Below are 22,805 nucleotides of genomic sequence, written 5' to 3' on the forward strand. Positions count from 1 at the left end.
ACGACAAAACATGCATGATAAGCATGCAGGCCTTACATGATCTACCGTTACTGGTCTGCCTAAAAAAGCTTTACTGGACAATGTTTGTAGCAAATTTCATGTAGAATATAATATGGTCTTCGGCTGTTACACCTTTCGTGCGACACTCTTTATAATATATAGGACGTGACATTAGGTAATATGGTGAGGCAGAGCATCGAAAAAGATCTCTCTGCCAATAAAAGCCATGAAAATAAATAGGAAAGTGATTATAGAGGAATAGTTACGCATACGGACACATGTAGGGCCTAAGCAGACAAGATTGAATACAATGCTTAAGGATGTCATTAAAATGGAATGAAAAATGATATAATAAAACGTGAAGCATAAATACAACAATAGAACCACAGGGCCTAGAGTAATAGAGAATGAGATTCACTTGAAGTTATCAGAATTGGTTGAATGGGTAGATTTGATGTTGTTTTCAAGGCTTGCTGACAGTTTGAAGTAAATCTCACTAAATATATAGAAGGTTATCAACAATCTAACAATCAACAAATTATTCCAATCGCATTCTTTTCAGTTTATGGTTTCAATACTGAACATTTCAATTGATTATTCAACAATTAAATAATACGACATGAAAAGATGAGTAATGCAGGTATAAAAAAAGGATTTTTAAAGGTGGAAAGCTATGACAGAAATTAAATACTTCATCTTGAAGACTAGACATCTTGATAGAACTGAATGGAGTAAAACAAAACTGTAAAAAGCTAATGAAATTATTTAAAAAATTGATTGCATACACTGACTTCTAATTCGGAAAATCCTGCCACAATATTGATGATAAATATGTTGAAACTTTGCAAACTATACTAATCTCCATTTAATCATAAAGCTTTTAGCAAACTTCCTAGTGAAGTTCCTTTGTCTAATTACACGTAACGGGTATTATTTTCTTCTATGAGTTGAATCAGATAAGATCAAAGCTTCTAAAATCACAACTGGAGGGAATCAAGGCAGTGTGGTATTATGGCACAGGCACTAGGCACTATGCAGAATCAACTACATCTGCCGACTCAACCCCATAAGCAAGTTCAAATCTCGGTAGTCATCATATTCAACTCTGTTCAATATCTACACTCTGTATTGTTATTGACTGTAAAATATTAAGCAATGCGGTAACTAGTAGAATATAAAATATTACAAAATTATATTTCAATATTAAGCTTATACAAATAAAATATTTTATTAAAAAAGGACAATGGGGAAAAGGACGTGAAATGAAATTTAAGAAATATAAACGTGAGAATGAAGAAAGGAAAAGAAAAGAGAGAAAAAAGTATACTAACCATGACATGCTCCTGGAAGAGAGACATAAGGATCTTCTTCATTTCGACAACATCAATGCTCTGATCCAAGTTTGTGACTTGCAGTTCCACTGGCCCTGAACTAGATGTATTCAACGATCTCTGAAATAAAAAAAATTAATCAAAACTTTTTACCAAGTATAAATATGCACATATTTAATTTAAAACTATTTGTCTCATTTCAAACCGAAATTATATTCAAGATTCTAATAAACTGCGAATTATTGTTAATTTTACAAATAATATCAATTCTTCCAGTCTTCATCCTAGCCTGAATTCTACTGAACTGCTAGTCAATAATCTGATAAGTATAGATTATCACTTCCACAAAAGGGCGCATGTTTATTTAAGTCCGATTTCATCAACTGAAGTTCTGTAAGTGCATTACTGCTGTACTGCTGTATAAGTAGATATCAAAACTTTTTATAAGAATATCACTTTCAACCCAATATTTATGAGTGACAAGATTTGTTTTTATAAGGACGGCAGAATGCATTCAAGAGTATCAATATCTAATTTTCCATTAATGCCAGTTTTTTATTGTACCTAATTTTACTATTTGTAGGTTAGAGCGTTATAATGCAAGTTGAGTACAATCTAATTTGAAATACAGACGGATGTCGATAAAAATTGCAAAAGATTGCACTTACTGGATTATTATTTCAACATTTCAATATAATGTATAAAGCTATAAATTATAGCTATAAGGGATAACTAAAGCTATAAGGAATTAAAGAAAAAATAGGAAGAAGATTGATAATGATATCGAGTGACCTGGCTGGCTCAGGTCTGGTGTCACAGTTTTCAGGTCGCAACTGATCAATTTCAGGGCCTCTGACATGACCTAACGACTGCTTTTAAGGAAGAAGATTGAAATTTGAGATGAGTCACATGTTGTTTCAAACAGATAATATGAAAAAGATGGAATGAATGGATGAATGAATGGATGAATTACCTCGTTGTCACTGTGACTGTGCGTGTAGGGACTGTAAGCCCGATGCTGGCTCGGGGTGGCTGCTGTACTCGACAAATATGGCGACGGTGTGCGACACTTTCTGTTTGTGCCGCCATTTTGAGACTAAAACAGAAGCAATACATAATTAATTTATTTTTTATTAAAGACAAGCAGGTAACTCGTGCTCCACATTGGTCTAATTGAAATTTTGACAAACTGTGAACTTCACGTACTGAAATCTTGAAGAATTTAAAATAGGCCTATTACTATCCCCGGTCAATTAACAAACTCAATGCAAAATTTCATCAAGTTAATCAGTTCAGTAGTTGAGACGTGATGATGCGCGTCATTCGTGAATTTCCTATCCAATACGCGTATAAGCCAATTCTTTCCTTTATTATACTGTATTATAGATAGATTTATAGATGTAATAAATTGATTAAAGAATAATAATTGCTTTATAGATAGATTATCACGTACTGACCCGCCATTCTAGAATTATGTTTAAACGATAGCAGATGCTAGCTGTATATACTCTATCTCACTCATGCTCACCGGTGTTGCCGCTTTCACACAGCATCACTTTTGGTGATTTCTTCTAGTAACAACTTTGCAAATATCTGATCCAGTCAACGTCATTATTTCTATTCTCCAAAGAGACAATAAATTGTCATTGTAAACCAAAAATATTTGTGTTTGAAAGTGCTGAGGAATCATAACCTCTTTTGGACTAATTTTCAATCAAAATTCGGGAATGGAATAGTAAGGGCTATAAGCCTGTTTTTCATTTCCAATCATTTTTTGATTATGTGTTTTGTCGCTGTTGGATAAATAAATGAACAGTATCATCTATTTGGATTTTGAAAGGTTATTTGACTTTATTATACCCTACAATGGTTACTTTATTATAAGAAATTTCGTTTTAATTGGTAATTTTTAAAGAGGTTGAAATACATTGCAATATTAGTTTTATGAAAATCGTATTTCCTGCCCATTAGTTGATGCATGTATAAAACCATGTAAAAATAAAAATATTCCTATTAAATTACTATAATCGTATAATTCAATAATGGATGAAGATACTCTAATGTTGAAATGTGTTAAAGATTTACTTGAAAGATGTTTAAGATTACCATCTTTTTGGGGGCAATAATGGAATTCAGTTCCTGGTTCCCTCAAATATATAAATATAATTTTAAATAAATAATCTTATGTTCAATATACACAACAAGGTGTTTATGATCAACTTATCAATAGGTATAAACTATTCATCTTAAACATCTCTAACTAAAGACGACTAATCTTAAAAAAATTGTAGTCAATGACTGGTTCAGAGGTTATAACAAAAATTATTGACAGCACAGTTTTTCATTCAACCAATACTGACAGTTCAAGTTGGATCTCTTTCTATACCAACATAACATGGTAACTGACCTTATTATGCCACTGCCAGTTAGCAGGCAGAGTGACGGCAGGTAGGACAGGTGATATGGAGGGGGGAGGCGGCAACCCCTTGGCAACTCCCCAACCCCCCACCACTGACGTGCTACTCTCGTCTGTCGTATTGCCGTTTGCTGATGCTGCAAAAACATTTAATAATTATTATAAAACACAAATCCAAATTATTCAAATACTTTATTAGGATTTAGTATCATAATAATTATATTATGATTATAGTGTTTCGTACAATAGATAAATAAATAAATAATTTTCGTTAAAATCATTATAAATAGTATTGTATATTCATTTGAATATAGTTCAAGTCTCTCATTCATTGCCATCTGTAAGTATTTAAATGATATTATCTTGTTTTTTGTTCTTTTTTTATTAATTTATTGCTGATAATGCCACATGAGTTTTTGCTTGTGTAAAAAGATAAGTTTGTTTTCAAGATAAGTTAATTATTGTTCAACGGCAAGACTGTCATATTTATCAGTACAGATAAATAACGGTAAGACTGAAACGAATGAGAGTTTCATATTTCAGATGAATAAAAATAAATCAGATCAAGAAATCAAGTTTTCATCTACTGACTCAATCAAAACCTAAAATCAATTACAAATCTTAATCAATTCATCAAATTCAACATAATTTGTCTACTTAATTTTTCGCGATAATGTTTTATTGGAACTCTCAAAAATTTGACCAGAATATTCATGTTTAAATAAATTTCTCCAGGTGGATGAGAGAGAATAGGAGAAGAGAAAGAAAGAGGAAGGGAGAAAATAGAAAGTTAATATTATTAAGGAGAAGGAAATCAAGGAGTATAGGAGGATATAAAAGTACAGATAAATAAGAAATAACAGAAAGAGAAGAATAAATAGAATGTTAATATTATTAATATTACTTCTAATTATAGAAGTAGAAGTTTAAATTTGATATTATTGGTCATTCAAAAAGTTAAAATAGGAAACTATTGTTATTGTGAATGATAGAATAAATAAGATACAATGTATGATTAACAACAGAATATGTTGAACGTACTTGAATAGGTATGGTCGACATGCGCATTGCCGGGCGGCGGCACCCACACACTGCCCCGTTTCTCACTGTTTTGGGACGAGCCTAGTATTGGCCTCCCCCTCTGCCCACCATTCCACTGCTGCCAACCGCCGCCATTTTGCACCGGCTCCCGCCAACTGCCGCCGCCATTTTGAACGATCGTTTCCCGCCAATTCGCCGTGTTGCCTCCGTTTGGTTCCCGCCAATTTGCTCCGGGTCCGGGGCCATTCTGAATCGCATCCCCTCCTCCTCCGCCTCCTCCACCACCCCACATGAGCTGCGGAGGCGGCGGCTGCTGGATACCCGGCAGGTCTTGGCAGCCCGGCAGAGCGGGCGGAGGCGGCGGCCCGATGGCCGACGGGTGGATTGGCATTGCTCCGTACATGCTACAAACATCATAGACGTTTTGGTGAGAGCTACTCTTAGTTAAAAATCTAACTACCCTTTTTTAAAAACTACATACCATTTTTTTTTAAAAAAAAGGGTACTTGGAATTTTAATTTCCAGATGCTACAGACACACTCATTCAAACACAGTACACAGTGAATTGAAAGAGAGACAGTATTGGGTCTTCGATTATTTTCTTCCAATATTGAGAAATGCAATAAATACATTAACAACAAGAAGCGGCCGTCCGAAAATGGTGTAAAAGTAAATGTACAATGGACTAATAGTTCATACGATACATGCTACTATTATTCTGAATTGAATTGAGTTTTATTTATTTTATTAAAAATTATACATAATTGTAACATTTCCAATATTGCACAATGATGCTTGCAGTTACAAAAGTATTAAGTAAAACTAGATAGAGTAGTGCTAGCGCCACACTCTCGCCAAGTCGCTTGCCAAATGGCCAACACTATTGCTGGCTTACAGGTAAGTGAATGCGAACACTGGCATATTAGCCATCCACACTCTCGCGCTCTGTATGCTCGAATGGAGTTGTTTGCTTATATGCTTTCTATTTTTTAAATATTTTATGGTAGCTCTAGTAGACTAATAAGCCATTAGCTATATTTTTTGTTTTTTTTTTCAATGTATTGTGTATCTGGAGCAGTAATTGCTCGTATGTTTACAATTGCTGTTACTGTTTATTTTTCACCTGTATTGTACTTTATTTACACAGAAATGAAATCAAAATTGATCCACATATTATTAAATTATTATTCTAGAATAAATAATAATCAGAGAAGATTAGGCTATGTAATATAAACCATTCCATTATACAAGTAATAATAATGTTTCAATAATTAGTTATCGAATTTGAGTGAAAAGCTGGATCAAAATTATAGGCTTTATAATTAATACCTTAGGATATTATAGGCTTTAGCTGGACCTTAGGCTATTATAGGCTTTATCTAAAACTTGATCAACCATTATTGACATGATTTTTTAATTGATTAATTGGACATTTGAATCACATCGCAAACACATACTCAATTGACAACAGACATTGACTCTGATGAAAGAAATTACTCTCTAATCTCTGTTGAATAGATTGAAGTGGTGTTTTAATAAGATAGTGTCTTTATCAATTATTTTATCAAATTATTATTTGAATTTCTGCATTCGAATGAACACCTTTCGATAATGAATGAAAAAGACTAAGAAATTGTCAAAAAACCACTGATTTATTTCTAATCATCAATAAATCAGTGGTTTTTTGACAATTTCTTAGTCTTTTTCATTCAATATGAATAATTACCACAATATCAACTTCTCAACTACACAAAAACCTTTCGATAAGTTTCAAATGCCTTTTCATTACCTAGTAGGAGTTGAATCAGATAAGATCAAAGCTTCTAAAATCACAACTCGAGGGAATCAAGGCAGTTGAACTATGCAGAATAAACTACATCTGCCGACTCAACCCCATAAGCAAGTTCAAATCTCGGTAGTCATCATATTCAACTCTGTTCAATTTTTTCAATCTTTCTAGAGTATACAGGCAAGAATAATACATCTTTATTATTGTTATTGTCGAACATTGTGATTTTTCAAAAAATCGAGAGTATTGTTTATACTGATAACAAAAATCATAAGATTAAAAGGAAATTTGTTTTGAGCCATTAATAAGGGAATATAATTGTCAATATTTATAATGGAAATTTTGAAATTTTACAGAATAGTATAAGATTATTGATGTTACTCACTTGACAAGTGATACATTGGATGGCGCCCACGGAAAAGGAGTCACGTACTGGACAACAGCTGGTTGATAGTGCATTGTATCTTCTGTCTTCTTACGCTGTCCACCTACTACACACACAAATCAATTTATCAGCTGATAAAATATTACTACTAACAATTTATCTAAGAAAATCAATTAACTAAAAATCAATTTAATCAATTAAAAATATTACTACTAACAATTTATCTAAGAAAATCAATTAACTAAAAATCAATTTAATCAATTAAAAAATCAAATTAAATGAGAAAATATTGATGAAAAACACTTCTAAAATAGCTGGAGACGACTTCTGAGTCACTAGAATAGAACAGGAATTTCTGAATAGCTGGACATGAATAACTCAAAACTTCTTTCCAATGAATTTCTGTTCTGCTGGGCAGAAATGAAATATAATTAGTTTGTATAGTGGGATTCGGACAATTCCAGACTGTCAATGTGAGAACAACGCTGGGTATTCTCACAGAACTGTAGGCCTATTTCCGTTATCGATGGAAAATACACGAGTATTTGGGAATATTTCAAACTTTGGAAAAATTCTAAATAGTGATGAATTTATAAATTGAAAGATTGTTAGTGCCATTATATCTTCTAGCTCATGTTTATAACCCCAAATTGGCCGAGTCCCTAATTATTCATTGTAGTATAAAATAGAGTCCACGCTACCTTCTTAAAACAGACTACCAGATCAGTTAGCAAAACCTTATAGGCCGTTTTCTTGAGTTATACAATCTTCATTCAATTGTTGCAGATTATATTTGTTGTCTAAATTCCTAGTAGTTAGATCAGTCAATAAAATTTATAAGATAAATAGAATGCAAAAGTTTGTTGTTTATAAGGTCCCATTACTCAACCTTTTGTTGTATTAGAGATCTCAACCCCCATCTGGGGGCGGTTACATATCATATAATAAATTATTATTGATTCAAACTTGATAAAAATATTATTCATCGTATTCTTACTCTCAATTGAGACAACAAATATTATATAAATAAGGAAAACTATAAATATTGATACAGTAATAATTAATTAAGAAGCATAGAAACGTTCCTTGTTGAAGAATTGATGATGTTTTCTGACCTCCATTATTTGGAATATTTATCAAAATCATGAGAAAGTTAAGAATGTCTGTTTCATAATAAATTATTAATTGGAGTTTTTCTTTGGCAGAATCAATCGATAGTGTCAATTTGATTATAAGTTTATAGAGTGTTTTTGAAGTAATATTTTCTCAATAATTTGTACGATTAATATCATAATAAATATAAAATCATTTGTTCGAAATAAAATTGTGATGGAAGTTTCAAAAAACTTACCAAAACGCGATTTCATAGGAGAGTTGGGGTTATTATCTACAGGTTGAGGGTAGCCAACTCGTATTGTATTTCCGAATACTGTTTCACCTTCAATTCTCTTTTTGGCTCTGAAAATAAAATTAAAATCATTCAACACAATCAATCAAAATTGACGTTCATTTTTTTAGAAAAGTTCGAGTTTTTAGCAGATTTCATTCATAAACTTCTCAATATTAGAAATCTCAATAATGGTAAACAAAATTGTAATATTTTATTCTAATCTAACTAAATTAAACAGCAAATCAGTCTTACTTAATGAGAATTAAGACGTATTTCGATTTAGATACAGTCATCTACATTGTTTCCATAAGAAAAACTTATGTTTTCGATAGAAAAGGAATACTGTATTTTAATTTGGAAGTAAAATTATTACAAAAACAAATATTGTACACTTGTTTCATTTTCAATTCTTATTCAGAAATGCTCAATTATTACAATTTGAAAATGCCTATGCTACAAAAAAAAGCTTGAACGGTTAAGAATAAACACAGTTGGACATGTTACTTAATGGAAAGCACCAGTTTCTTCAAGATTTTCATACTGAAATACTTCCTGCACAAAAATAAGAATTAATCTATGATGAAACTGGGAACCAAACATTCAATAACTACGCTTCATGCTCTACAAATCAATAGTTAGTTATTACAAATTTATAAGAATAGCATAAAATATGAAAAAAACCTAAAGTAATTATTTGAACATACCACAAAAAATAGACCATTGTCATGTATTTGTCTCAAAATTATAAATTGGATTTCAAAAAAAGAGTAGAAAAATTAAATAGGATCTTAAATAGAATTATTAGAATAGAAAGTGATATTAACATTTTTACGCAGAAATACAGAATAACTACCAATCAATCCAAGATGGACGACTCATTTTCATCAAGTTGATCTGAAATCTGAATGGAATACACTAATTCCTAAACCAAAATAGCCAGTCCAAAAAATTATTGCAAATGAAAAAATCAACCTCACATGATTACTCTATCACGCTATTTTGAAAGTTTATAAAATGTAAAGCAAAGCAAAATGTGACACATTGTTGGATTTCCCTCAAAGACGTTTTTTTCATAAAAAATGAGGACACGTTCTTCTGAAAGATAATTTGTAAATGAGACTAAAATAGAATTGAAAAGTTATAAACAAAATAGGTCATGAATACATTTTCATCCTATACGTAAATTTGGCATCCTGACTAATTAGCATTAAAATCAAATGTTAGCCAAATTGAGACAAGTAGATTCCATCTTCATTATTCAATAAATTATTATACAAATACATTGATTAATTACTCACCGAAGATCAGATTTTCAATCTGGATAAATAAATATATGATACTAAATAACGATAAACAATTAAAAACATTAAAACTGATAACTTTAAAAATACTTTGAGTATTAAATTTGCCTATTAAATAAGCTGAACTGGGGATTGCATTGAGCCAACTGATCAAAGCGATTCAATGGATCGTTGGCTGGGTGAAAATTGTTAGGTTAAATCCTGTAAAAGATAACAGTTTTGATTGTTTATCAGAGTAAAGAATTAATTTGATAACGGCGCATTTACAGTAGGAATTGTCTTCAAATGGGAATTTTCCAACTTTTCTGTTAGTAGCCATCAATGTTGATTACGAAACAACACTTCAAACTTTGTAAATTGATTTTATTAAATTTGTATTTCATTTTAATCTACTGCATTCTAGTATCATTTGTATTAGTATCTGTATGTGGGAACCTAAATTTGTCAAGAATTACTTTTACTTAAATTTAATTTAATTCAATAATTGTTTTCAATTGATTTACGATAATTGTTTTCACTCAAGAAAATCGTGAAGGACAACAGGTAATAATCATTATTTATACAGTAGAAATGTAAATTCAAAAATGTTATATTCATATTTCATCTGTCATACAGCCCATGTCAGAGGTATTTATGAAACATGGAGAAAAACATGAATTTGCAATATGAAAAAATCGTTATATATCTTGATTATTTCATGTATCTATCATTAACTATAGTTTAGTTTACAGCTATAGTAAACTATCATGTAGCATACCAATATAGAGTCCATGTGTCGGGATGCAAAATAATAGTCACTTTCAACTAATAGATACATAATAACTGAGTCTAGCTGATTGGAAAAGGTGATCTAGACAACAAAATATCTCCAACAATATAAGTTGAGTTCTCTTCATATTTTTAATCTGTATAGCGCTGTTCTATCTTTATTTATTTACTAGCTGAAAACTTGACCTACTGAAATCTTTAAGAATTTGAAATAGGTCTATTACCATCCTCGGTTAATAAAGAATATGTATGCAAAATTTCAAGTTGATCAGTCCAGTAGTTCAGACGTGATGATGCGTCCGTCATTCGTGAATTTCTCATCCCATACGTGTATAAGACAATTCTTTCTTTTATTATAATATAGATTATTGATGATACGATACACTATTATTATACTAGACCAATTAAACACTAAATTAAACCTAAAACTCAAAATAAAAATCTGTAGTAAACGGAAAATAAAACAAAAATCTATTATATAGAAAATAGAGTACTGTAGATGAGAAGTAATTAAAAATGTATAATTTTGAGATTAGACTAACCTGAGAGCGAATTCAAGCGACGGAAACCTAAGGGTAGTTTGCAACCCCATCACATAACCCACCCTCCCCCCACAGTTCTCAGCCAGCCGCTTTAGCCTCCCCCTCACTTTAGACGGATCACGGTTGGCTGGCAGATTAGTTACCAGCACTTCGTAGCTTTGGAATGTCGGCTGCAACAAAAACAAATTGAAACCTTAAACGACGAAAAATAATAATATGCAGAAATTAAAATGAATATAATTATCTGATAAAGTATTTCAATAGGGCTACTTGAATATTGTTAATTATTAAAGATTTTTTTTAACATTTCCACATAAAAATTTATATAAAACACAACAACTAGTTTCGGCTTTGCATATGCCGACGATGTTGTACTCATCGCCAGAAACAAAAGAGAGCTAAAAGGTATGTTCGAGGAGCTCCTGACTGCAGGGAAGATGATGGGCCTGGATGACGCAGAAAAAAACAAAACATTAATAACAAGCAATGCTTCTCGAGGGGTTATAAATGACTTCGAAGATGCAGAATGGTTCTTTAAAAGCATACAGCATTTCTCATACCTGGGTGTTGACGTGAATAGTGTCAATAAAGTGAGTGACGAGATAAGATTGATTGATTGAGTACTTTATTTATGTAGATTACAATACATACTGGCTTATACACTTATATACAATAGCTTACAATACAGCAAAATTATAGATGAATTTACAAAATATAAAATAAAAAAATAATTATTGAGCTGTATATGATATGAAAAAAGCAATTTGTAATGACTATAGATAAAATAGATAATATTGTTATGCATCTACATAAATTGGCGGAGCTTTGTACATATCAATGTCCATTCTTCGGAAAGAATATTCGAATTATCCTTCCCACTAACTCTCTACCAAAACGTTAATTTCATTATGTGATTATTTTATACTATCTCTCCCTTAAGACAGAGATTGATAACTAGAAATCGTGCCTACTTTGAGAATATTACATTAATTACCTCTCAGTCACTATCTAGAGCAACCAAGCTCAAAATTTACAAGACACTGATAAGACCAATAATCACATGCGGCACAGAAACACGGAATTTAACTGCAGTTGATACCTCTAGACTTAGAGTTTTCGAAAGGAAAATTATTAGGCGCATATATGGAGTCATCAATGACAATGGAGTCTGGAAAATAAATGAAATTCTAAAGGGTGAGGATGTGGCACGATTCATCAAATCACAAATATTACGCTGGGCTGGTCATGTAGAGAGAATGGCAGACCATCGAATGCCAAAAGCGATTTATAAGGCCAGGATGGGGGTAGAAGACGGCAAGGGAGGCCACGCAACCGATGGAGGGATGAAGTGGAGGATGATCTCCGGAGGATGGGAGTTGCGACATGGAGACGAAAGGAATGACTGTGACCGGGTGATGTGTGGAAGGCTCTAGTGCGAGAGGCTCACATCGAGCTGTAATGCCAGAAGAAGAAGAAGAAGTTTCGTCTTTCAATCCATTTTCAAGTTTTCTCCAAAATGAGCTCATTTTAAAGTTAATTTTGGAAAAACTTGAAAATGGCTTAAAGCCTAAACTAGTTGTGTTTTAAATAAATGTTTGAATAGAACATGTTTTTTAAAAAAGGGCTACTATGAGAATATTATTATATAAATTTTATTATGTCAGAAAATAATTAGGCTATATTATAAAAACCCAAAATAAAATTAGAGCCTTATTTAAACAGGAGCTTGTAATGTAACATATCTTTCAAAGATTTACTGTTTTATTTTCCGCATGAAAGGAATAAAACCTATAGTGATATTTACGTTATGAAGCCAGTATCTGATTAACATTCGTTAGCTACCCTTGTCTTTTATCAAACAAAGCCGTAAGTAGTCTATAAATCAGTAGTGGGGCAATCAAACGGCATTACTTTAGGTATTAAGATAAAATTCACAGAAAATATTTTCAAGTCTTTTATTCCAACAAATCGTATGATCAGAAAAAGAAATTTTTGTTTTATACAGAAAAATTGTTACTTTTCGAATATTACTCCAGTAAGGTGGTGACCACCATTTTGCACATATTGTTCAAGTCTCACTCTGAAATTCTCACTAACACGCCGTAACACCTCAGGTGTTATTGCACCGAATTTCTTGTGTTATCCGCATTTTTAACTCATGTATTGTTGCCGTGTTTGAAAATATGTTCTGTGAATAGTATTTTAATACCTAAAATACCGTAGTGCCGTTTGACTGCCCCACCTTGTAGTTTTTCAGCTCCGCACCGTTGCCCAATTATTTGTAGACTAATTCATTAAAATTATTAAAAACAATGCAAAACCAGAAGTAACCTTCTATTTAAAACGTTTGAAATGTTTGAAATGTTTTAAAGATTAAAATGTTTTAAATGAAGAGATACTTCATGTTTTTACATTGTTTTTAATAACTAAGTAGAAAAATAATCAACTAACAGAATATTCTATTATGAAAATGTATTATTTAATCATGAGGAGATGGTATTTTCTTGAAGAGTATAATATATGTGAGATAGAATCGATCATTATAAACAAGAATTAACAATTAATATTAGATCATAAATACAGCGATGACAAGAATCGCAGCTGTATACTTATGGAATGTGGTCGAAAAAGAAATGTGACAAGTACACACTCCTATGAGATCAAATGATTTTAAAACGTGTAGGGGATAAACTATATCACTATCTTTGGACTGTTGTATAAATTAGAATTGGAACCGTTTTGGGCGTGAGCCTGTGCTACTTTTCTGTAAGTTGTGTAATTCGAAATGATTAAATAAATATATATCTATAATAGACTATTTCACTATGTAGGGACTATTTCACTATTTCACTATGTAGGGAATAAACGTTATTTTTTAAACCCGTATATCTATCAACCCTTGAAATGATATATAATTCAAGGGAATCTGAAAAATAGTTTGGAACTACTCGATTAAAGACTTTTGTTAGTAGAGAGTGATGATTGCTCGTTCAAAATAAATAAATACTAGTGATAAATCAATACTATCTTGTCGTTAGCATTCCAATATATATCGATACTTCTTTAATACTACTTATTTGATTTTTGTTTCTGAAGATGATACCATAATGAGCTTAGACCAATAGCTTTAGGAGGGTTCCAAACGACCAAGAGCTAAAAGTTAACAGGATCTGAACCTACCTTAGTTGGTATATTTCTGATAGGCAGTGCTTTTACAAGCAGTTGAAAACTATGATGTTCATCGGCGTTAAGTATTAACGTTTCTGATACAGAATCGTTATGCACCAATATGATGTAGATTTTTTTCCTGGAATAAAAACATAGTAATTAATTACATTGGAGATGAAAATGCTGGCGAAATATAAATAAACTGAAAAAATAATATGAGCAATGTAAACTCATGAGTTCACCCTGATGCCATATATCTTGGTGAAATAACTACCGGTATATAAGTTGGTGAAATATAAAAAAAACGGAAAAAATATGAGCAATGTAAACTGAAGAGTTCACCCTGATACCATATTATATCTTGAATTGGTATATTGCACTTGTAGCTCTGTCAGTATTTTGATGTCTTCAAACCCAAAGTCAAAACTATTACACAAATTATCAATTGAAACATTTCACATGCCTAAGACCCGGTTTCAAGAACACTTATAAAATCAATAGGTTTAATGGTGTATTAAATTTTATAAGTGTCCTAGAAAATGGGCATAAATGGAAATTGAATAATTCAAAAGTAAAAGTCTGCACGTATGTCAATCAAATTAAACCGCAATTAAACGCTAATTAAAGACGTCCGATTCACTCATCGGTTCAGATGGAAGTAGTTTTGTTAGATGAGATCACTTAATCACACTTTTCAAGTTAAAAGATGTAAGTGCATCCGGGAGTTGCGGTCTTACAAGCTATCAAATCATGTGTCAATAAAGAGAAAAACCATCAATAATAAATAGCCTAATAATGTAATAAGCAGTTGCATGGACTGACCTATGTCTAAGATCACTGAGATCGGGCGCGAAGTTGACGTCGCCCGATATAAGTACAATGGCAGCCGAACTGCCGTGAGTGTCGGCGAACCGCCGCATCGACTGACGCAGCTTCTCGTCAGCAGCGTTCTTATATGTCGATCCAACATGGATCAGGTTAAGCTGCAAACCACAAAACACGCTCTTAGTAGAGATAAACATCCATGATCAGAGAAGCAAAGCTTAATCTACAATTATTATGAATAATTAATTATAGATAAATTTAATCGAATTTCAATTCAATTCAATAAGGTGAGATTAAGTTAGGAGCTTCATACTAATGAATTATTGATAAGGTGAGGTTAGGTTAGGAGATTCATACTTATTAATTATTGATAAGATTTATACTAAGGTTGGCAAATTTATACTAAATTAAAATTATAAAAAAGGTTAGGTCAGGGAATTTTTGTTGTTGCAAATTATTAATAAGGTTAGGTTGGAAGATTTTTTTTAATGGTTTATTAATAAGGTTAGGTTAGAATATTTAGTACCTACTTGGTTATAATTATATATAAGGTGAGGTTGGGTTAGGATATTCACAATTATCAATTATTGATAAGCTAAGGTTGGGAGATTTATACTCTGTCACAAACATAAAAGTAAATTGATGGCACATTTTAATATAACTACTACTCAAAAATTTTATTTTTCTGTTCAAATCAATTTTAATAAATAAGCATTATTCAGAGAAACAACACAATAAACTATCTGCAATTCGACAAAATAATCAATAGGTACTCGTATATCACCATTGATAAACTCAATATTATATTCAGAGGTATTCGGCCAGTTGGTAAAAAATCCAATAATCGAATTCAACTACTGGTACTAAGTTATACAGAGATGATAAAAATTATGGAAACAGCTTGATATTTCTTTTACAATGGTAATTTGACAGTAGGTTCTATTGGTGATCCTATTTGAATTGAAAAAACTACTTTTATTTTTATTTTTGTCCGCCATCTTTGATCCGCCATTTTTAATTCAACTTCATTTTTTTAAATGGGAATCATATGATGCATGATTTCGATACAGAACTTTAAGAGATAATGAATGGCGAAACCCGCACATCGATATCCCAAACTGTTTCACAGTTATTCTGAAATATTCAAAAATACTAATAGAAAAATGGAATGGGCACATTGAAAATCTAAAAAAATCTAGACAATCAAATTAAAATTTTTAAAGAAACACCTTTAGTAAATTTTACAACTGCCCCCTGTGGGTTGGGGGAGTTTTGAGTCGAACATCGTACTCAAGAATTTGTTGAAAAACAGAATACATCCCTGCTTGTCGTAGGAGGCGACTAAAAGGGACCCTCTTTCCAAAGCCCTTTTTCCAAACCCCTTCTTCTCTTTCTTAATATAATATGCTTTGGAACTTTTCATTTCTAGAATGACACTTTTTCCATTGACTTAGCTCTATGTCATTCTTTCTTTCTTTTTCTATGTATCGGCCTTCCTTGGCTATTTTCTCACTTCTTCTTAGGCCAACCCAATGTGGGTAGTGCGTTTATATGGTATTTATAACAGTTCCTGCAGAATAACAGCATTACAGCCCTCCTGTAGTATCTAGCCTTGCCTATCTTGTATGATTTATTAGTATCTCTGAATGTGAATTACTTTGAAACGGTTTGAATATCGATGTGCGGTTTTCACCATTCATTTTCTCTTGAAATTCTATATCGAAATTATGTATCATATGACCAACTTCCTGTTTAAAAAAATAAATTTGGATTTAAATCTCCGGATCTAAGATAATGGACAAAAATTTTGAAGGCCACAGAAAGGTAGTTTTTTATACAAATAGGATGCCCAATGAAATATATTGTCAAATTATCTTTGTAACAAAAATATAGAGGCCCATGTTATACGAGCGCTAATACCGCAGCGTTTTTAGCGGTGCGTTAACTGGGCAATGATACTTCCATAGTGCGCGCTAACAACGCTGTATATAACTTGGTTCAGCGTTGCCAACGCCGCGGCATTAGCGCTCGTATAGCATGGGCCTAAGTTGTTTGTATGCCTTTCACTAATCCTGTATGTGTTTCAATTGAGTCAGCTGATGGTTTAAACTAGAGTATTAGTTCAACTTTGTTTGGAGATAAAAAGTCAATACTCAATATTTTATCCGGCCAGTTGCATAAAAATCCAATAATGAAATTCAACTACTAGTACTAAGAGGTCTATAGTACTACTATTAATAGCAGTATAGTACTAGGCTACTACTATTACTGGTTACCAGTAAACAGTGCTAATTATACTCAGTGAGATAAACCAGAGTAAAAGTTGTGTGGTCGAAGGTCATTTTGGACTATAGTATATTACATTGTTCGTATTGAGCAATACGATGAATGGATTACCTGAGCATCATTTAGCTCCTGTACAACTTGCGGTGTCTCCTTTTTGACATCGCACACAACCACAAACTCGGCCTCCCTGTAGCCGGCGAAGAATTTGTCCCTGATTGCCTGCGCTACTGTCAGCGCCGATTTGCCTCGTGGAATCTGAAAACAAGTCCAATTTGAATTAATTACAAACCTTTTGGACAGGAAATTACCATATATAAAAAACAGAATAGTAAGAGCATTCTTCTGTATTGGGCATTGTTGTTGGCTTTCATGGAAAATATTTCCAAATCAGTCCTAGTCAATTTAGCATTATTTTGAAAATCATTAGCTAATTGATGTGCTAATTCATTGGCATTTTGGTAAACGTCGTGCAAGCTACGACAAAAAGCCACTGCCACAGCAGTGGACAAAGATAGGAGAACAGCGTTGCCGATTCTCTGCCTGTCCACTGCCTCCCTTAGAGTAAAGACTCTGATACCAGTATATATGATGGTTATTTATATACGGTATTAATAATTGTTCATTCTTGCGCATGCGCAGATGGTTAGCGAGCGAAAAAGTAGATTCTCCTCAGAAATAAGCTGTTTTACGAGGAGAATTGAGTAATGTAAATTATTTTTTTACGCGCAGTTGTAGAAAAAAATTATTTTATATCTGAAGTGTTTCACAAGATACGCAACTTTGGAAATGCGAGAAATTTGCGATATTTTCCTGATTTCCAGTCTCGCATATTCAAAGTAGCATATCTTCAGAAACACTTCAGATAAAAAATCAAAAAAGTAGTCAAGTTTGTAGAGAATTTTCTCCTCTTTTCGCTCCCATGAATCATACTTCTGATTTCAATACCGTTCCAGAGTTACAGCCAACTGAAAAAATTATGATTTTCATTTTCTCATTTTGTCTGCGATTCTACTGTTATTCAAGAGTCTCTAAAACGAGTTCGATACATGATAGAAACTTGTGATTGGTCTCAAATGAAAGAGAATTACATGCTCTATGAGCTAGGCCTACGTTGCCTTAAATCCATCTTGCATCACTGTTTATTATAGAAAAACTGTCAAGACTGTGAAAATGATGAAAATATCGCGAATTTCTTAATTTTTTTGAAACAAACGTATCTTACTTCACGATTATATTTTTATAAAAATCATTCACCTCACATGAAAGAGGAGATTCTGTTCTACAAATCAAGACCAAGTACCATTTTTTATGATTACGGGTTACCGAGATACACAGTTTTGAATATAGAAATTGGCCATTTTTTCGTGTATGTAAATATGGGCTAAAATACACTCAAAGAAGAATTTTTTATTTTTTGATCGAATTTCAGTTATGATAGGCCTACATGATCTTGAACCGCCTTGACGAGCTGAGAAGAATGAGCTGTAGTACGAGGAGATCTGACCATTCTGTCAAAAGTTATAAGTGTTCAAAGTTTTGATCCTTGATGTATCCTTATGTATAAACCCCCCCCCCCACACTAAGAAATACTGAAATTGAATGTATCTTTTGGGGTGGTTCTCATATAACATAGGCCTAACCCTCGTAAGATGATTTCAGGCGAAATATGTATTTTTTGTTAGGAAAGCTTTAAAAAGGTATTATAACGAAAAATTTGTATTTTGGCTGTAGACCATGATTTTTTATTTTAGGGTGTATTTCCCTTCGCCCTCTACTAAATTCGAAAATTCCCAAGGAATCCTGTTCGGAATTGTTCTTTTACGTTATATGTGGTTTTTTAACATTAATAGAGAAATATCCAACTTGTATAGGGTAGAAGTGGTAGGTTTGCATAATTTTCAAATCCCCTTAAAAATACCCCTTTTTTGAAAATTCGTAGCTCCGGAACCAAAAATGGTAGTCCTGCGCGACCACTCAATTTATTGGAAAATTTATTATTTTTAATTTTATAAGAAATAATTTTTCTCCAAAAACTTGAAGTTTTCGAGATTGTAAGGTAAATTAAAAAAAAAATCCGAAATTTTGGGGGGATTTGGGGGTGAAGCCGCCCTCTGGTGTCAGCAAATTTTGATTCGAATCCAGCGCCCCAAAATGCATATAGAACCGTCGAGAAAAATTCTTTAGGGGCTGTTTCCTGAAAAACGACCATTTGACTGGACTATTATGTTAATTAATATAATATTATATTGTTAAAAAAAAATCTGGGACGTTACGGAGGTAGAAAAGGATAGCCCTATCTTCTTTTTTGTATTTTAAACAAGATAACGTAGACCTCACTATGAAGTGCACAAATGTACACTTAGTACATTCAGCACAAATGTACTGAAAGCTGACTCCGTTCAGACAGATTTTTCCAATGATTATTAAGTATATTTTTACGTTCACTCTGGACGTAGGTACCGAGAAATGAAGCAAGCCTCTTATTAGTAAAACACTCTTATTTAGTGCAATTCAATAGGAAAGTTCAACTATGAATAAAATAAACAGAGTCTACAGCTCCAAGCCACTAATTTTCAACGTTGTGTGAAATTGATCATTTTCATACAAGATCATATGGTTGAATAACTGAATATATTCAATGCTGTTACATTGCTGGTGATATATGATGCAGAATTGTCACATTGGAAATAGTCATTCACATGAGAAAGTTTCAATTTCACACGAACTGGCAACACCGATATTTGGCTAGCTCGAAGCCAAAGTCTCAGCTTGTTTTATTCACATTCTAGCTCTCATATTGTAATTTACTGTGAAGCCTGTTTCATTAATATTGCGGGACGTAAATATTGAAATAAATGTATTATATTATTACGTATTTGGTCTACAAATAGCATGATAGAATCAAAACGATTTCATAGTGAGATTCACTTCAAAATGTAAGAATTCCTTATGAATAAAACTGAAGCTTCATATTCAACCAAATCTGACGGTTATTGAAGTGGATCTCTCTTTAGTAGCTTGTTCAACGATTCCGGACCCAGAGTCATGAGGTGATGAATGAACAAGATATTATTTTCAATTCCAATTATAATTTCATAATTATATCTAGTTCATTATCACCCTAATTTATGGAGAAAATCAACAACATTTGTGCGAGTACTAATTACTAAAAGTAGTACAATATTTTAATGAATGGAATTCTACACTCACCTGACAATTCTCAATATCCCAGAAGACACCGATTGGCGGCAACAGCCTAGGACTGGCGCAATCACTACTGTTCCCCTCCCTTCGCGCCCTCACCCTCACCTTCCCCCCTCCCCTATCACCCCCACTCCTACAGCTCCTTCCCCTCGTCACCCTCTCACACTCCTGCTGGCTGTCAGACGTCGTAGTTGTCTCCTCGGTATCCTCTGACGGATCAGTCGCCGAATCACTGCGACCCGAAAACGCGTCATGACTCAGGATCGGCTCACTTCTGCGACCCAAAAACGGGTCGCAACCCAGAAACGGGTCGCTGGGTGATGAGAAGGTGGTCGTCGTACAGCATTCGGTTTTAGTGCGACTTTTGGTGCGAACCAGCAGTTGGGTCGTGGGCGAATTTTTGGTCGCGGTTGTGGTGAGGAATGGAGGAGGGGGGAACGTGAACATGATACGACTTTTGACGGCGAGATCGTTGTCGCCGCCATTTTGTGACGAAATCGCTGTTCGGTTGATGGGCGGTTCTTTGCGGCTTTCATTTATCAGCTGCCATAAATCTGCAATTCAAGAGGAAATTTATTAGCAAATACGACCCTAAGATTACCGACTAGGTACCTACCTAATAAGTATCAAAATAGGCCTACTGGAAATAGAGCACAAAACTAAGTTTGGAATTGGAGCAACATGAGGAGGGAAAAGTTCTGGACATGCGTTCTGTTTCTCTTGCCTGTCTCTGAACTATTCACTGGCCAAATATTTATCGTGACTAAACCACCTAATGATAAAATCAATAATGTCGGGTGATGTTTCAAGATCGAGCTTTCTGTTCGCTGTAGATGGGATCCTATGTCTTCCGTAATGAATCCAGAATTTAAATACAATTCAATTAATACAAGCAATTTTCATTACTGGTTATGATGTAGAATTGAATTCCAAGCACTTTTGGTTCAGTAACATTTTCCGGTCAAACACACGGTTCGGGAGATATTCGCCGTCTTTGCTATTTTTAGGATAAATTTTTTCGAGTTGGTTGAAAACAGAAAAAAATGAATAATAAGCCCTTTTGATGACTGAACCAGATGTAGAACACAATTCTAAACACATTTTGTTCAGTTATATTTTCCCCACAGGCGCACCGTTTAAGAGTAAATTGAGCCTAATGCTAGGACAGTCAAATTTTCATTTATCAATGAATGATATGGCAGATGAATCTATCAGTCTGGTTATCAACTGAGGTATTACATGGAGTCTGGTAATTAATATGAGGATAAATAATTATTTATACACACTTGCGCTCACATTGCAATCAGACCATAAGAAGGCCAATGAGAATCTTCAAGTTGTGTCTGTGTCTTCTACACTCACAGACACTGTTCAAACAAATTTTATGAGTATGATTATTAAGAAGAGTAGCGTTTAAAGATGTTTCATATAAAAACGGAGGTGTCAACTAGTCCCGACCGTAAACGACAACTTGACACCTCGCACCCTTACGACAGGGTGTCCCCCCGACTAGTTATCACCTCCTCAGAAAGGATACAACTAGACGGGTATGGCTCACGTCTACTTGTCCCCTAAAAACCGGTTTTAAAAGGGGACAACTAGTCGGGGTGGCACCTAGTCGCGTACCCATCTGAGGTAATCTGAATATCAGGAAATTGTCAAAGTATTTTTTTTTTATTCTGATTTGTCTAAATAACCTTAAAGATGATGTTCAATTATGTGGGAGGTTGATTTTATACTTTTTTATTCTTTCAAATGACAATAAGATGATATTATTATAAATGTTTTAATTATTGAATAATGAACACAAATAATGAAAAGTTTTTCGATCAGCTGTTTTTAGATCACCTTTCTTAGTTCCATGTTAGCGGCTGAAAAGGGTACTCTTTCCGGCCTAGGCCGGAAAGAAACCTGTTCTGACGTCAGACGAGAATCGTCTGCAAACAATGTCTTTCAGATCTACGTAGGGACTGGAAAACAGCTGCTTTCTGTGCAGTGTGGCGAAAAATATCATTCATAATTATCAAGTATGAAACTATAATTTGGAATTAAGAATATAAAGTATTTATGAAAAGATAACAAAATAGAAGAGGAGGTGAAAAATTAATTACCATTTGTTTTTGTCTGCATGATTTGGTTGATGCCCATAAAAAATCAGTCTCTTTCATTGACAAATAGTCATGGCCTTGTATCATCTGAAAGCATTAGAAACAATTAAAATCAAATCACACAATATAGATTCAAATTAACTTGAGCAGAGTTCCAAAATTCAAGTTAACTTGAAAAACTGGAATTCATATATAATCTTAATTTTGTATTGCTGGAGGAATTAGAACAAAAATTGAAAATGATTAACAAT

At 33.2% G+C, this 22,805-nt stretch overlaps 1 protein-coding gene across 1 annotated transcript in view; it reads right to left on the reverse strand.

Annotated features, from left to right (window-relative positions):
* LOC111055273 (meiosis regulator and mRNA stability factor 1) overlaps positions 1-22,805 on the reverse strand; it is a 58,307-nt gene that overhangs the window by 34,998 nt on the left and 504 nt on the right. Inside the window, exons 2-13 of the mRNA XM_039434310.1 lie at positions 22,558-22,641; positions 20,453-21,000; positions 17,354-17,497; positions 14,954-15,114; positions 14,144-14,270; positions 10,964-11,133; positions 8,314-8,420; positions 6,963-7,068; positions 4,789-5,192; positions 3,739-3,884; positions 2,305-2,427; positions 1,332-1,451 (exon numbers count right to left, since the gene is read on the reverse strand). Coding sequence (XP_039290244.1) covers positions 1,332-1,451; positions 2,305-2,427; positions 3,739-3,884; positions 4,789-5,192; positions 6,963-7,068; positions 8,314-8,420; positions 10,964-11,133; positions 14,144-14,270; positions 14,954-15,114; positions 17,354-17,497; positions 20,453-21,000; positions 22,558-22,594 — 2,193 coding nt within the window. The 5' untranslated portion in view covers positions 22,595-22,641. The remainder of the gene's footprint in view (positions 1-1,331; positions 1,452-2,304; positions 2,428-3,738; positions 3,885-4,788; positions 5,193-6,962; positions 7,069-8,313; positions 8,421-10,963; positions 11,134-14,143; positions 14,271-14,953; positions 15,115-17,353; positions 17,498-20,452; positions 21,001-22,557; positions 22,642-22,805) is intronic.

Source organism: Nilaparvata lugens, chromosome 8 (genome assembly GCF_014356525.2).
Source record: "Nilaparvata lugens isolate BPH chromosome 8, ASM1435652v1, whole genome shotgun sequence".
Classification (NCBI taxonomy): domain Eukaryota; kingdom Metazoa; phylum Arthropoda; class Insecta; order Hemiptera; family Delphacidae; genus Nilaparvata; species Nilaparvata lugens.